Source organism: Emydura macquarii, unplaced genomic scaffold, assembly GCF_026122565.2.
Source record: "Emydura macquarii macquarii isolate MOO-44397 ecotype Brisbane River unplaced genomic scaffold, CSIRO-AGI_Emac_v2 contig_2768, whole genome shotgun sequence".
In the NCBI taxonomy this organism is placed as follows: domain Eukaryota; kingdom Metazoa; phylum Chordata; order Testudines; family Chelidae; genus Emydura; species Emydura macquarii.
This window is the reverse complement of record NW_027132905.1, coordinates 19226127-19241590: the sequence shown is the minus strand read 5'-3', so window position 1 is coordinate 19241590 and position 15464 is coordinate 19226127. Positions and strand designations below refer to the sequence as shown.

At 39.3% G+C, this 15464-nt stretch overlaps 1 protein-coding gene across 1 annotated transcript in view; it reads left to right on the top strand.

Moving 5' to 3' along the window:
• Positions 1–11424: 11424 nt before the first annotated feature.
• ATP10B (ATPase phospholipid transporting 10B (putative)) overlaps positions 11425–15464 on the top strand; it is a 389768-nt gene continuing 385728 nt past the window's right edge. Inside the window, exons 1-3 of the mRNA XM_067566565.1 lie at positions 11425–11453; positions 11868–11941; positions 14193–14264. Coding sequence (XP_067422666.1) covers positions 14251–14264 — 14 coding nt within the window. The 5' untranslated portion in view covers positions 11425–11453; positions 11868–11941; positions 14193–14250. The remainder of the gene's footprint in view (positions 11454–11867; positions 11942–14192; positions 14265–15464) is intronic.

Here is a 15464-nt window from a genome sequence, read left to right as displayed (position 1 = left end):
GAAATGTAGTCGAAATCCAGGAAATGTTTCAACAATTTGCAAACAATGCAATTGTTTCCTTAATTTGCAAGTGTAATTATTGCATATATTGGTAACTTTGTGCAAATGTGCCTAATTAACCATTTTCAAATGCACAAATGAATTGCATAGTTGTCCAACAACATGGTTAGAAAATTGGACTCTACATATAATAGGAAAGTACTAGATGGCTCCACTGAACGGCACTAGTTTACAGAGACTTTAACATATTGGCTAATGGTTTGCTTTATCCCACATCAGAGGCAAGGAATTATTATCTTCCAGCAGTTTTTTGGCCCAGGTAAAATCATTAGATTATCCCAATTCAGTTACCTGTGAACAGGAATCTAAATGCCAAAAAAAACCACCATATCAGATACTCAGTGTAACTGTACTTGGTAGTCTCAGAAAAAAAGGCAATGGAATGAAAGAGAATGGAGGTGAACTACTCGCTCACCCCTAGAGATGGGCCTTCGTAGAGTATGGTTCTACTCTGAAAAATGACTATATTAAAACAGATCCTTCTTTCACTCTGTGTCTATTTAGAGCTACGTTTCCTTCTTTTTACTTTTAAAACTAGTGTAAAGCCAATAAAGCTAAAGGAGAATAACGTATAGTCTATTCTGGCTCATATATCACTAAAAGAATTGCTAAGTTCCAGTTGTAAAACTGATATTCAACTAACTAAAATCAGTTGAATACAGGCTATATGTAGACTAACAAAACTCTAGGTAATTTGGCACAATTTTTTTTTTAAATGAAATTTGCCACTACTATTCCTATCATTTCCCAAACTCTGCAAGTTATTTTTTATTCACCAAACGTGAGTTAACGAAGAGGAGCAAGCAATCACTTTAGATGTTGTTGTTGCTGTTGTGTCCAGTGTCTTTCAGGTACTTACTAACCCAAATAACTTTTCCATGTGAGTGTCATATTGCAACATGAATGTTGACTGTCATCTAATGGATAGTATAAAACACCTTGAATGGTGGTTCTTTCTCCTGTTTTACAGCTAAAAACTGAAGAAATATTGGCGATCTATAAGTGCCAAAGAGCTAGCACCAGATAAGTCCATCTCATCTGGTCTCTTTGTGGTCTAAACAATTTGGCAGTTTTCACTGAGAGAAGGTTGGGCAAAATAACAGTGACTCCAAGTCAGGAGGGAAAGAGAAACTGTTCATTCTTGCCCAAAAGGCTTGGCTTGTTATGGAGAAAGATTATTATTATTATAATTAGCAGCAGTGACATGGGACATTTCTCTCTATGAAATGATTGTGGATGATCTGCAAAAAATCTTTATGCTGGCTGGCTAGCCAAGAAAAAATCAGGGGGGAACACTTGTGCTCTAGATGGACACACCTGTAAATATGCTGTTGCTTAACCAACCACAATACATGCCATAGACTGTACCAGTTACTTGAGTAAGTGTGAGCGGGGAGGTGATTCCATTTGAAAAGCAAGCATGAGAGAGACCACAATAGAGTTGCACAGCATTTTTCCCTTTATCTTTTATTTCTTTATAGAATGTTTGTGTTTTTTATTCCTTCATGCTCTGACTCAGCTGATGACCAAATAGCAATCTGGGCCAAGTCTAAGAAAGCTTTTCCAGGTAATAAGTCAAATTGCTGAATAGTTGATGTTTGCTTTGTGAGGTCCAACTAGGACATGTGACTTCCTTACACATAGTTATTTTTGTAATATCTAAGTGGGTTTTTTTTGCCCATCTCTGCTTTAAATCTCATGCTTGTTAAGATAAATGACTAACTAACTCATCTCATCACTTCACACCGAAATAAATACAAATAGGTTAACAAATGTCAATAGAGTATATATTCTAAAATTATTGCTGAAGAATTTCCTGAGACCAAGATAACAAAGAATGAAATGGAGAAAACCTTCAAAATTCTTTCAGCACAAGAAACAGATGAACATTCAATAATGATAAAGGAAAGCAGAAAATTAATCAGCTAGTTGAATGCTTCTGGAAGTAAGAGGTAGGTGGATATCTAGGGAAGGGTCAAGAAAAAGAGGAAACTCTAAATAGAAATATTACAAGCTTAACACTCCACCATGGCCCTAAAGCCTATGGGCAAAATATTAGAAGAATAAACATAGAAAAAAGATAACTGAGCCCAGTTTTCTAATTTTCTTTCCTTCTGCTAGAATCTGTTTTTCTCAGTAAGGGAATATAGTTAAAAAAAGCTACATGAGGATCTCAGTGAGACTTTCAGGGTGTGCAAGTAGTTACAGTTTACTATAACAACACTTCCATGGGAATCTGGTTCTAATTAAGTACCAATGGCCAAGATAAAGATTGTAGTGCCCCTGGCCTTCCAGAGCCCATGCAAATAGCCATACCTAGCCTCAGGGACTATACTTCCTTGGGAATGCAAACCACCAAAAAGATGCAGGCACGAGAGGGTGAAGATGAGGCATTAGACCCACCCCACCTGTCCAATGACCTGCAGAGATGGACTATAGATCTAAAATGCTGTTGCAGTTAAAATTCCATCTAGCAGAATTTTTGAATTAGTGCTCTGAAATGCTCAGAACAATTTGTCTTGGTTCAAACAATAAAAAAAAAGACTTTTCCTTTCTCATTCCTAAAAAAAATTCATACAATGTTATAACTAATTCAATGCAATAAATAAATTAATACATAATATGCTATATTAGATTATATAGTTAAAAATTTTTAGGTCAGCAAATGTATGTAGGTATTTGTATGGCCTTCTTCTCTGTAAGATCTGAGCACTTCAAATAGGCATTGGAGCAGGGACTAGCACCCGACTCTCCCACATGCCAGATCAGTGCCCTAACCACTAGGCTTTGGAGTCACTTTCTCCACCCTAATGAATATTTAATTATTTATGCAAAGTTGAAGAGCTCCAACAGGAAGAGAGCCCCACCCCAGAATACCCGATAGCATGCTGGCTAGAGTCCTCTCCCAATGGGGGGAGAGACTTGGGTTCCACTCAGACACAGCAGACATTTCAATCTGAGTCTCCTGCTTCCCAGGTGAGTGCCTTAACAACTGTGCTATTGGGTATTACATACCACAGGCTTTTCCTGACCTGCTTGCCCCTGGCTGCCTTTTGTGTAAGGCACAATCCAGTATACTTGCTCTGAGAATGCCTATGAGATCTGGTCCCACTGGGGAGGTGGGTGGGAGAATGCCTCATCTGAGAATCTTGCCTGGCCTTAGGTGTGGGTAAAGGCTCTGAGCTGGTCATTAGCTGTAGGGTGGCAATATGACGTAGGTGGCTTTGTGCAGGCCTACTAGGGGACTTTAGGCACCTACAGGGTCAGGTGGCAGCAGAATGGTGATTTTGAGAATGTTAGTGGTGACTAAGGGGCAGTTAGGTACCTAAGCAACTTTGTGGACCAAACCCAGGCAAACTAAGGGCCTGATTCCAAAGTCTGTGGTGTCCCTCCATTGACTTCAATGGGTTTATGGACCAGATTTTCAAAGGTGTTTAGGTGTCTAAAGATGCAGATGGGCAGGTAGTGTGATTTTCAAAAGCTCCTGAGTAGGGTAGGCACCTAATTCCCAGCACATCTGAAAATCCCACTGGGCACCTATCCGCATCTTTTGGTGACTTAAATACTATTGTAAATCTGTCTGCAAGTGAGTCACCCACAGTCACTCAGGAAGTTTGCAGCTGAGCCAATCTGGGAATTGAAGCCAGCTCTCTGGAGTCCCAGTCCTTAACCATATGATCATCCTATCCCTCCTATGGTTCATACAGCAATGAAAACTAAACCAAGCTGCACATTTAACAATATTTTTCTAGCATCTTTCATCCAGCAAGGACCCAAAACACCTTATAGAGAGTCTAGGAATCATTTCACTCTCCCCTGAAATACTGCCACCTCTGGGGCAGAGATATAACAATGAACTTTTATCAGAAGTGCTACAAAAATAATGCTTTCAGCCTGGAGAGTAAAAAATAATGTATCTGACTCAAACTGCAGAAGAAATTTTAAATGTGCCTGATTTGAAATATGGAACACTGGGGCTCACTGGCCTACTCTTGCAAAAATTACCAAGCAGTCTATAGTATAAGGACCACAAGTGGGCAAGACCCCAGTTGCAAAAGCTCTTATTTAAACTCACTAGTTGCCTTTATAGTTTCATATCATGAAATATATTTCAAAAGTATCTGAAGTGACAGGTGAAATGGTGACACCAGGACTACATTTCTTTCAGAAGTTATGTTACCCTTTAATGGGGGCAAAATCTCTATCTGAACGAGATGGCAGACAAGTCCTTCTGCTCTCTTTTTTTGAATCTGTTTTAAAGAACAAACAGGAACTACAAAGTGAAATCATTTTGTAATGTTCTCTTTCTTTCCCAAACCAAGCATCTGAGGAGGCCTCATATTTGATGCTCCAATTCCTATCCTAAAATCCCCTTCCTTGTCATTGTTCAGGGTGATCTTAAATAGGCCAAGCAAGCATGCTGTTCATACAGCTGTATTTGTTCAGGTGCACTGTTCTCAACTGCATGGAGCCACCCACTCCCGGTACTGAATGCCAGCAAGCAGGAGAAGGGGAAATGGGTAGGGAGGAGAATTTTATTTAAAGGTCCTGCTATTGTTAGAGCAGTTACAATGTCCAAATGGTTATAATTAACATTAGCCAAGCACATGATTTTCTCTTCTTTGCCGTTTAGGAAAACAAATTATATCTTTGTTTCATAGCAATCATTTTCAGATTTGGCAGTGTTTAAGATGCCAAGAAGTGCCCTTCTCTTCCTTTCCTCTGAACTGCAGGCATTACCTTTTTTATCTCCCACACCAAGTCCCTTATTAAAGAAAATAAATGTTAATGGGATGCCTTCAGCAGTATAATTAAAACTTTCTAGCTTGATTAAAGTATGCAAACTGTCATCTGCTACATTATGAGAGGCTCTGCCATTGACATTTTGGAATATGCAATGCATTCAGGGGAAAAGGTCCCAAAGGGGGTTTATTTTCTTCTAAGTAAACATAATTCATGACAAAATTAAAAAAAGAAAACCATACAGTAAGCTAAAATAAACAAGGCACTTGTAAGTACAAGAGAATCTTACTTACTAATGTTCAACCAATAATTAATGCCCTCTTCCCAGGGCAAGCCTTTTTTTATATACAAATAACGAGGTGTTACATAAAAATGTATGTGCTGCAGACAGCATCGGTAGCTGGGCATCTGCCTTGCCTACTAATGAGCCTAAGACACTGGAGTGAGTCATGCTGCCAAGGAACATGTTCTTGTGCGCATTTCTAAAGCACAGATTTCAGGGTCTGAGTGTTTCACTCAAAAGAGGGTGGTGGGTGGGAAGATGGGGCAGCTTGAGTAGGTATGTGAAATATGAAGTGAAGGTTGGGAAGGCTGGTATGATGTGAAAAATGATTGTGTGTTGTGTTACAACATCAAAGAGTGAAATAGTCTCCCATTTCAGGCCCAGGGAGAATAAAAATGGATCACATATAAAGACATTTCAAATGACTTGTTGAAGGCTGAAAATTGTTCACATGAAGTGACACAGAAGATATAATTCCATTATGTGATTCTTCATAATTATCACATACCCTTTCCATCAACTATTTGTTATGATTTAGAGAGGAAACCTGCCTCTCCTGGTTTTAGTTTGGTCGTGCTTGTCTGTACACATGCTGATGTTTGAAATGTGCTGTCTAGATTGTCATAAGAAATAAGAAACAGCCCTGGATAATTTCTGTATTTATTTATTTTATTCAATTCAGGGCTGCACCCAAGTTTCTTCACTTGGAAAGAAGATCTACAGATCATGAGGTTTTCTTTCTCAGCTCCCTTTGAAAAAGCAAGCAGATCTTGAGAACTCATTGGCACATGATTGTCTGGGCTGGGGATGAAAGCATGCCTGAAAGCTGCCGGTCTCTGTGTACTTGGAGATTGAGCTGTGTTATTCTGCAAACCAAACCAGAACAAAAATAGCACTTTGAAGTGCTTAATATTCCCCCCTCCCTCAACACCACCTTTTTAAAAAGAACTTTCCATTGACTTTAATTAAGCTCTTTGTAGGCTCCCAAGCTCTGTTTCAGTATAGTTTACACAGTTTCTCATTGGCAAAATGAGGTTTAAATATCCCTTGCTTCTCTACTAGCATTGCTGGAATCAGGGGTAACTTTCTTGTGAGCAAGAGGGGAAACTGAAGAGAGAGAGAATGAGAATTGATTAATTTATCTTTTTATAAAACTTGAAGTATAAGTGCCATTGGTGAATTTTACACATGAGCTCGTTTTCCCTTCGAGAAACAATCCAAATATAGATCTGAATATACCCAAACTCTACAGGAGAGGGGAGGATTTCAAGAGTCAGATCCAAATTTGCAGCTCTCATATTTTGCAAGAAACCACATCTTGCTGGGAATGTTCATGATAGATAGCTTTCTACCTTGTTTAATTGGCTCAGTATATTGATATTTGCATTTCTGCTCAAGAGTTTGGGACACAGAGTTCTGGAGAAGCTTGAATATTCTCTCTACCACATGCTTTTATCAAGATATTATTAGCAACACTTTTTTTCCCCTAAATCACCTATGGACTCTTACGTGGCATAGCTTGAGCACTAGCTGAACAAAGTATAGTGTCATTTGTCAGCGAGATGACAACGAAAGAGATTTAGTGATTTCACATTTTTAAACACACATCACAAATATGTCCAGGCTCACATTCTTGTACAAACTCATACTATCCCTGGAAACGAGAAATTGCAAATTTTCTTATGAGACGTCTTCCTGATAATGAAAAGTCTACTGGCCCCTTCAAAATGAAGGAAAGAATGAAGGCCAAGGCTATAACAGGGTTCAAAAAAGAACTAGATAAGTTCATGAAGGATAGGTCCATCAATGGCTATTAGCCAGGATAGGTAGGGATAGCTGTTTGGCAGAAGCTGGGAATGGATGATGGAATCATCACTTGATGATTACCAGTTCTGTTCATTCTCTCTGGAGCTCCTGGCATTGGACACTGTGGAAGGACAGGATACTGGGCTAGATGGAGCTTTGCTCTGACCCAGTATGGCCATATTTATGCTCTTATGTTCTTAAACGTAAAGGAATTAGGGCTATATTTTTACAGTTTCGTGTCTTTGGATGCACATCAAGTAAATCCATTATAATTACTACAGCTGTGCTAATACATCAATTTTCATTGAGTATTTGCTCAAATAAAATCACTTAATTTGTGATTTTGCCCCTTTGGTTTTCATCATCCACGATCATTCAAGAGATTGAATTTTATACACATGAACGTTTTCAGAATGTAACTTGACACCTTAGGTACAAGTATTCACATCAAGTGGAATATTTTATATAGGACTGGACACAGTGTGATACAGCTGGGGATAGTTCGCCCTAAACCTCTCACCAGAGCCTTTGCACTACAGAAACAATTACATGAGTCAAAGAGGGGTCTGCGTGAATTTCAGAATCAGGAATCAAATATGAGTAGCAAATTGTTTGTGATCAATCCTTGGGGGAAGCCAAAGGTGCTCAGAAGGAAAAAAAGAATCAAAAACTGACTGTCAACTGTACTGGAGGAAATTTTGCAACAAACAGAAAATGAGGCTACATTCATTACAGCCCTAAATGCTTGGTTCCAGAGGAGAGTTACAGAGAAGGTGAAGTATATTTCTGGTGTCTGCAAACTCTAATGACTTAAAATGAAAGGATTTCCAGCAAGAGCAGACTTACTTTGCTTTCAGGCAACTAATCCTCAACACATTCATTGTATCCAGTTTCTGATGTGCTAAAGTATGTTGCTACACAAACAATTAATTTTGCTAAAGTGGGACAGCTAGCTTTCCATTTGTCTAGGATCTCTGCTTCATTGCACACTTGCACTGATGCTACTGGGGAAAATGTTTTTTTAAATTGCATCAGCCCTTGTTACGATCTCCGGTGGATCTGCATGTACATGTGTAGTGAGGCTATGTGCAAGATTCCACAACATAAATCCCTAAAGCTTAATTGCAGAATGTTTTTCAGAAAAAGATCATGGGGTAATCAATTGGAGTTGGAGACAGTATTTTACAATCAGTCTATGGTTTCAGAAGTTTTCTAGCCGCAGACAGGACCTTTGAGGAGTGGTAGGTACTGTCCAGGGTTTTCTGCTCAGTGTCCTCTTCTAGATCCCTGATTTTTAACCTTTGATCTTCACTTGCATTCCTATTTCCTCATTTATTGTCCCAAGAAATCTTTGGCGACCTGGGCTCAGTGGTTGAGGGAGTTGGCCTAAGCCCACCATTTCCCAACTACTACAATAGCTACACAGAGACAGGTTCTTCACGCAGTTAGCAAGATAAGCTTCCCTCATCCCTGCTGACTTTCTTGCCTGTCCTCCAACATGCCCTACTCCCCTTCCCATTTCCAAAGGCATCTAAATTAAGGACGGGAGGTCCTTGGTTTTCTTGTGACAAAGTTGGTGATGCAGGGAGGATAGAAAGGAAATACTGGGTAGAGGAAAGCTTCCTTTCAGGCCTCAAGTGGAAGCTGGTTGGGGATTTTTACTTCCATGTCTTGCAGACCAGACTACAAAGTTCAGGTCAATAAATGGAGTTTACAGATCCCTGGGAGAGAATGGTCTCAGTTAATTAAAATCTCTTTTGATTTTTAAGATTTAAGGATTTGTCTGTTCTGTATGCAGTGGACAAATGGTCCTAAAAAGGGAGTGGAGGAAAGAAAGGAAGGATGAAAGCAGAGGTAAATGAATTAGCTGGAACAAAATAAGAGCAATCACATAATTTCACTGAGAACAAGACATTCAGGTAACTTGGATAAATATCAAAATGCTGGATGCTGCTTATTCAAACAGAATCTTTTGAGGCTGCAGGAGAGGGAGATACAAACAAAAGCTAGGGAAAATATAAGCAAAGAATGAAAAGCAGATAAGGCTCAGCAATTGTTAAAAGGGATACATGAAAAATATGCATATACCAAATTTAGGGCCAAATTCTGCTCACACTTACACTCTGTCCAGAGGAACCTCTTTTGAAGTTTAAATTCTGCTCTAATTTATGCTGTTTTAAATTTGGATTAACTCCATCGATTTTAATGGAGTTATTTGAGATTGACAACCGAGTAACAAAGAACAGAATTAAGCCTCCAACAGTGCTAGTAGAACTAAATCAAAGGGGAGATATTTGTATGAGGACTGTGTTTGGGTAGCATAGTGCAAAGTGAGGTTCTGAGGGTTTCAGTCTCACATGATTCCATCACCTGGGACTGAAATGTCATAAGAACCATAGCCAGGCCCCATCTGCTACAGAAGTTGACAAGAGACCCTATCTAGTATGGGATCTGACTTGGGAATAGGATTTTGGAATTCAAATCCATCCTCCCATCCACTGAAATTCAACAGGGCTCAAATTTAATTTTCCTTTTCTTGTCTCTAGGCTTGGGTGTTTATTAAACAGTCCTAAGGCAAGAGTATTCCATACAGAAGGTGTGTTTGTGGAAAATAATGTGTCACACATAATAGGCCTTGAAACCTTACAAAAGTGTTGCATTATAAATAATACTTTAGGAACATTTAATCAAATAACAGAAGGGAGTTCCAAACCTGCAGGAAACCCTCATGGAGATTTAACCAGCCTAACTCAATTCCCACATTCCCCCAGCCCAAAGGCAACAAGTCCCAAGGAAATGCTTCCTCTTCTTTCAGCCCCTGGGACAAAACCTCTAAAAGGAGAAAGATAACAGGAAAAATAAACCCTTTAAGGAATGCCTCTCCCCTGAATTAGGCTTCTATAATTACAGGTGAAATTGAAACAGCCCACAGGTGAGCTAAACCTTCTTATTAACCCTATCGCAATGAGGCCAACAAGATCTTTTATAGGAAAGGAGCTAACTAGAGTCTTAGTTTTCCTGGCTGGCTACTCTGTCATAGGTCCTATTCCTTATTTGTATAGGGTATGTACAGCCTTGTTAGAGAGTAGCAGCTGAGAAGGGTTATAAACAATGGCAATTATTAACAAAATCTCTACAAACAACACCAGAACCTGTTGACCTTCAGGCTCATTGCAAATTCCATCTTATTTTTGGACAAACTTTGGCCTGATGGGGGACATTTTCTTTAATTGCAGGGTTAGTTCTTTTGTCACGTTAACTGTAATCAACTAAATTTTAATTTCTTTAATCATTGTACAAATGTCCTGAGACATAACAGGATGTGTTTTTAATACATTAAAATATACATGTCCTATTCAGAAGGTTTTACTGTTTTGTTTTGCTTGGCTTCTGCCTACTAAAATACCAAAGCAGCATGTTGGAATGTAATATATTATTGGCTTTAACTCTGACAGGAGACCTGAAGCTCAGAGTGTCTTTTTAAATGCATGATGAGTGAGAAATTTTGACAATCCCACAGCCATTCTATTCATTTAATAGCTATGCTATTGGCTGTCTCAATGCTTTAATTTACAATGAAGCTAAACTGAATTAGTCATAACTATAAAAGCTGTTCAGAATCACACTTACATTATACTAAACAGAAGTATCTCCAGCTGGTATGGCAGCTTGTGAGGCTCGTTTGGCAGCAATATCATGTAATCTACCAATAGGTACAAAACAAGAGTTACTTACAGTTTGTTTTACAGGTCTTACTACAGCACTGATAAATGCACTTGCTCAGAGAGGTTAGGAGAATTCATCACATGCTACTAATACAGTTAACCCCAAACACCATATTCAGTACCTTGCTGTACCAATCTGACATGACAAATGGAAAGTTTGTCTTTGTGCAAACTCCTCTATAATGGGGCCTACGCACTAATGTGGCACACTATTATTTTGGTTAAACCCTGACCAAAAACACCCCACCACCCTGCCTGAAACTTATAACATGAGTCTGATTTCGACCTATAAAAGCCAGGAAATTCAGCACTGAAGGGATATATTTTAAGCAAAATATATAAAATTCTGCTATAAATTGAAAACATGCTTTTTCCCACATGTCCTTGCCCAGCCTCATTGGTTACTAGGATATTAGGCTCAGATCTTCAAAAGTATTTAGGCCCCTAACTTCCACTGAAATTTGTTCTATTGATAAATAACTTTGGGGGCTTGGGCCTTACCAGCTAATTGGAGTCTCTATTGTAGCAATACTATCATAATATTTTGGACTTCTTCAAGGTGCTTACAAACCTTATAAAATCTTCACACAGTCCTGTGAGGTGGATGATCTGTGTATTATCCCTGTGGAAGGGAAACAGAATGTGTATTAATTGTCTTGTCTAACTGTACAAAGGAAGTCACTGCTAGGATTAGAATCCAGGCATTCCAAGCTGCAAGTTCTGTACTCAGACCATAACACACCCCCTCTTAATTCCTGGTTTGTAAGTGGAAGTTTCCTTTTACGCTGTGTTGTTACCTAGTTGAGTAAAGCAACAAGTTTTCAGACTGCAGTGGTGTAAGTAGAGCGTTTGGGATTTTTTTTTTTTTTGGGTGGGCCCCGTACAAATGCTACCCAGTCAGATGTGCCCCAGTAGTCTGGATATAATCACACCAACTGTAGTAGACTTGACAAATTGCATCTTTATTTTCTGAGTTTCCGCTATAATTTTCTGGGTAATAACTTTTATGAAGGTGAGTGGCTGTACCTCTACTTTGAACTAAAAATTATGACTGAGATCACTCTTTTGTTTAAATGCTATTTTTGGTATCATGGCTGTTAAAACATCTCTTTTGTGGTGTTGTATGTGCTTGTCTTATCACAGGTCACATTTGTGTTTATGTTAGCTACCTGAAATTATCTGCATAGTTACAGGTTTGTGTGGTGTATTGAAAATTGTGTTTAAATTAGAGCTATCCCTTTAAATTGCAGGAATGTAGGTTTTGAGGGAAGCCATGTGATCTGGGTTTTAGGATGCAGTCTGCAAGGAGCCAGCCAGAAGTAAGGTAGGGTGAGTTGTGCCTCTGCCTTAGGCAGCAGCTTGCTGTATGTTTGGTTCTTGTGTGTATTAGGGTTCTGGATTCTAAGCAATAATGTACTGTTACATTGAAGCTTTCCAGAAAGAGCATTTTATATCTGTGTCCAAACTTCTCTATATGAATGTAATTATTTGTATTCCCCCCATATAAACTGTTCCTTTTCAAATGTTACCATTACCTCATGCCTTCTGGTCACAAATCCTATTGGCTCTTCAGATTAACACTGTGACTGGACTGGGAAGGTCTGTTGTGCTAAAATAGCTAGCACTCTGATGCTAGATCCAATATCTGTGGCATCACAGTCCTCTATGATAAAAAGCAATAATTATGGTTTCACAAATCATAGGGGCATGAACTGGGTGGAGGAAGAATCTGGTTTACAAAGGGAAAATGGTTTTCTAGGTTAGGCCTTGGTCCTGTTCTGTGATCCTTGAGTGGGGACCCGTCTTCCTATGAGAAGCCCAACTGGGACACTTGTAATGAGCAGTGATGATAGAGGAGATGCCCAAATAAATTGAGTGGGGTTTTTAGCCCTCATTTCCTAACACAAACAAGCAAGTTAGGGATATGTTTGCACATAGATGTATGCATCTGCGTATCCCTTGCTTTCACACATGCATTGTGCATTTATACCTACAAGTCAAGCATGTGGAAAAAATACCTGTACACTTTTGATGTTGAACTGGGTGAAAGCGATACCTAATTCTTAACTCATACTGGTGTGGTAAAGTATGGACAATAGAAAACCCCTGTAACACTGATGCCACACCCTGAGTTAATTGTAGCTCAACCCACCAGCTACAGCAACTGGTTTTGACAAATTCATGTGGAATTCAGCTGAAGGGAGCAGGCATGTGACAGGGTGCTGTTAGCAGTTATGAATGGAGCACATTGGAAGCTAATGTTGGGTGTAGGTGGAGTAGGAAGGAGGTAAGCAGTTTGTGTTTGGAAGAGTACAATGGAGCACTTACACCTGTAGGGAGCCTGATGAGCTAACAAGGTAAATAAGTGACCAGCTGGATAGCTCTGAGGAGAAAGCAAGCACTATAAAAGAATGGGTGGAAGAAGGCAACTCCATATAACTTCTGTCATGTGGTGATGTACCTGGAGCATAAAAAGAAATAGACACTTGGTGGTGGTTTTCTGTTGGACTGGGCATGTGGTTTAATTTACAGAGGGCTTAGTAGCCAGGTTTTGCAGGAGGTGAGCAAGGAACCTGTTCTCAAAAGAGTCCCAAGCAGAATTTTGGTTTTAATAAACAAAAAAAAAAAAACCTTCCTTACAACTAGATAATGGCTTGAAGAAGTCTTTCTGTTGCTCCACAAGGTTGGCACTTTATTTTGGGGTTCTCCTGAAATGCAATATGACTTCCATTGGGTTGGGTTACCATAAGCTGCTTTTCTTTTTCAATAAGAAACAATAACATGAACTTAGGCCCTGATCCTACAATTGTTTCTTCACAGATGGTGCCTTTGCTTTTTCAGAGCCTTACTGAATCAATAGGTCTACGCACAAGCACAGAGATTTGCAAATCATTTCTGGAAGTGGAGCCTATTGGCTTTATTCAAAGCCCTTTAATTTAATAGGAGTCCCTTTTTTTAAAAAATCAGGTTCAATGATTGTATACGCCTGAGTGCAGGGACCTGGTTTGTTCTATGTTCCATAGCTTGAGTAGCTTTCAGATGTAGTCTTTCAGTGTGAAGCAGTTGAAAATATTTATTAAAAGTCCCATATTTTACTTTTCACTAAAAAAGCATCAATAATGCACTCTCATCTCAAGCCAATATGGAGGGCGGGGGGAGGCAATATTGTACTAAAAATGCTCCTAAAAGGCAATGAAAAATAGCTTGCTGTGGAGACATAATGACACACACAGCTGCTTCTTACTCTAATGTACATAAATTCCTATGAAAGGACCTGACTTCTCCATCTTGGCTCAGGCAGAATTCCTTCTATAATCGATGGAAACTTTACCTGCATTAAAAAAAATGTAGGCTTAGGCCTAAAGTCATGCACCACCTCTTAGCTAGTTTAGAAAGTGGAAGGTAGTAATTTATGTAACTGTGCATGTTGTAATCCACTATGAGCTTTAATAGGAAATTATATGCAAACTCATGTTTGCCCCTTAGAGCCAGAGAGACACATTCATCACAGAGGTCCACATAGTTTTCCCTGAGGTTCTGAGAATGGCTGACTTTTCCTTTCCTCTTTTCTTCAGGCTGGTATGGAATGGAAGGTTCAGGAGATCATTGGCTGGTCTTTGACAGGAGGCTGCTATGGAATACAATCTGTAAGTTAAGTCAAGGGTATATGATTTCTATGCATCAAATATGATAAGAATTCTATAGTTATCCACAGTGAACTCAGTCCTCCTCCTGGCTTCCCAGGAGAGAAGCTTTTGTTTACTATTGTGTAATTTGTTATTTTAGTGCCTTTGGTTATTGCAAGAAGGTTTTTTACAAAAAATAGGTCTTGCAATGTGGTCTGAAAGTGATCAGCAGTTGCACTCTGCCTTGTTTTCTCTAATAAGTTGTTCCGCTGTCAAGAGTCCTTGATCAAGAATATCTTCTCAGGCCTTTGAGAGCTTCAGTTAGCAGTTTTTCCCAGTAGAGCAAGGCTGTCATGGTGGGTCATGAATGGAAGGGTAGTCTCAAATGTAACAAGACCTCAACCCATTGAGGGTCTTAAAGATCAACATCAAGGCTTAAATTAGCACCAGAAGCAAATAGGGAGCCACTGGATGGTGTGGAGTTACTGGTGTGATGTGTCCTTGGTGGTTTTCCTTGTTATGGAAGTAGGCTGCAGCATTCTGTACCAGTTGTAATTGCTGAGTTACTTATATCTTCAGCCCCATGAACAGCAAAATACAATAGTCCAAGCTGGAGGTGAAGAAGCAGATACATAGATCTCTGTAGTGAAATCTGAAATGAAAGGCATAGTGTCCTGCCGAACTGGAAGTAGTAAAGGGCAATTATTGCCATTGTTGCTACCTGGGTATTCTGGAACTCATGATGAGCACACTAAAATCCCAAAGCCTTTACAATGTCAATTAGAGTGCAAATGTCTTTGAATTCTACTTTTATTAATGTCTTGTCTAGCTTCTTGAAGCATTTCCACCTGCCTCACTTCACTCAGACTTGGATTTAGTTTGAGCCCATTTTTCTTCATCCATGTACTCATCTCTTGTAGACATTTTAATATTTTAATAATGTCAATGATAGCCTTTTCTGAGAAATAATGATAATAGAATGCTTGTATTCATTGTGGTGGTTCCTATGGTGTGATAGACTGTGTACATGTATATGAAGAAGGATGCAGTCCCTGCATTGAACAGCTTTCCACCTTTGCTACCACAGCCCATATCAATTCAAGGTTTATCCAAAATCTCAGATATTGAAGAGCAAAGGGTACAGTATTGATCTCTGTGAAATGTGTAGGTGATAAGGACTCTTAGGACCTTATCCAAAGTTTGCTGAAGTCAGTGGGAGTG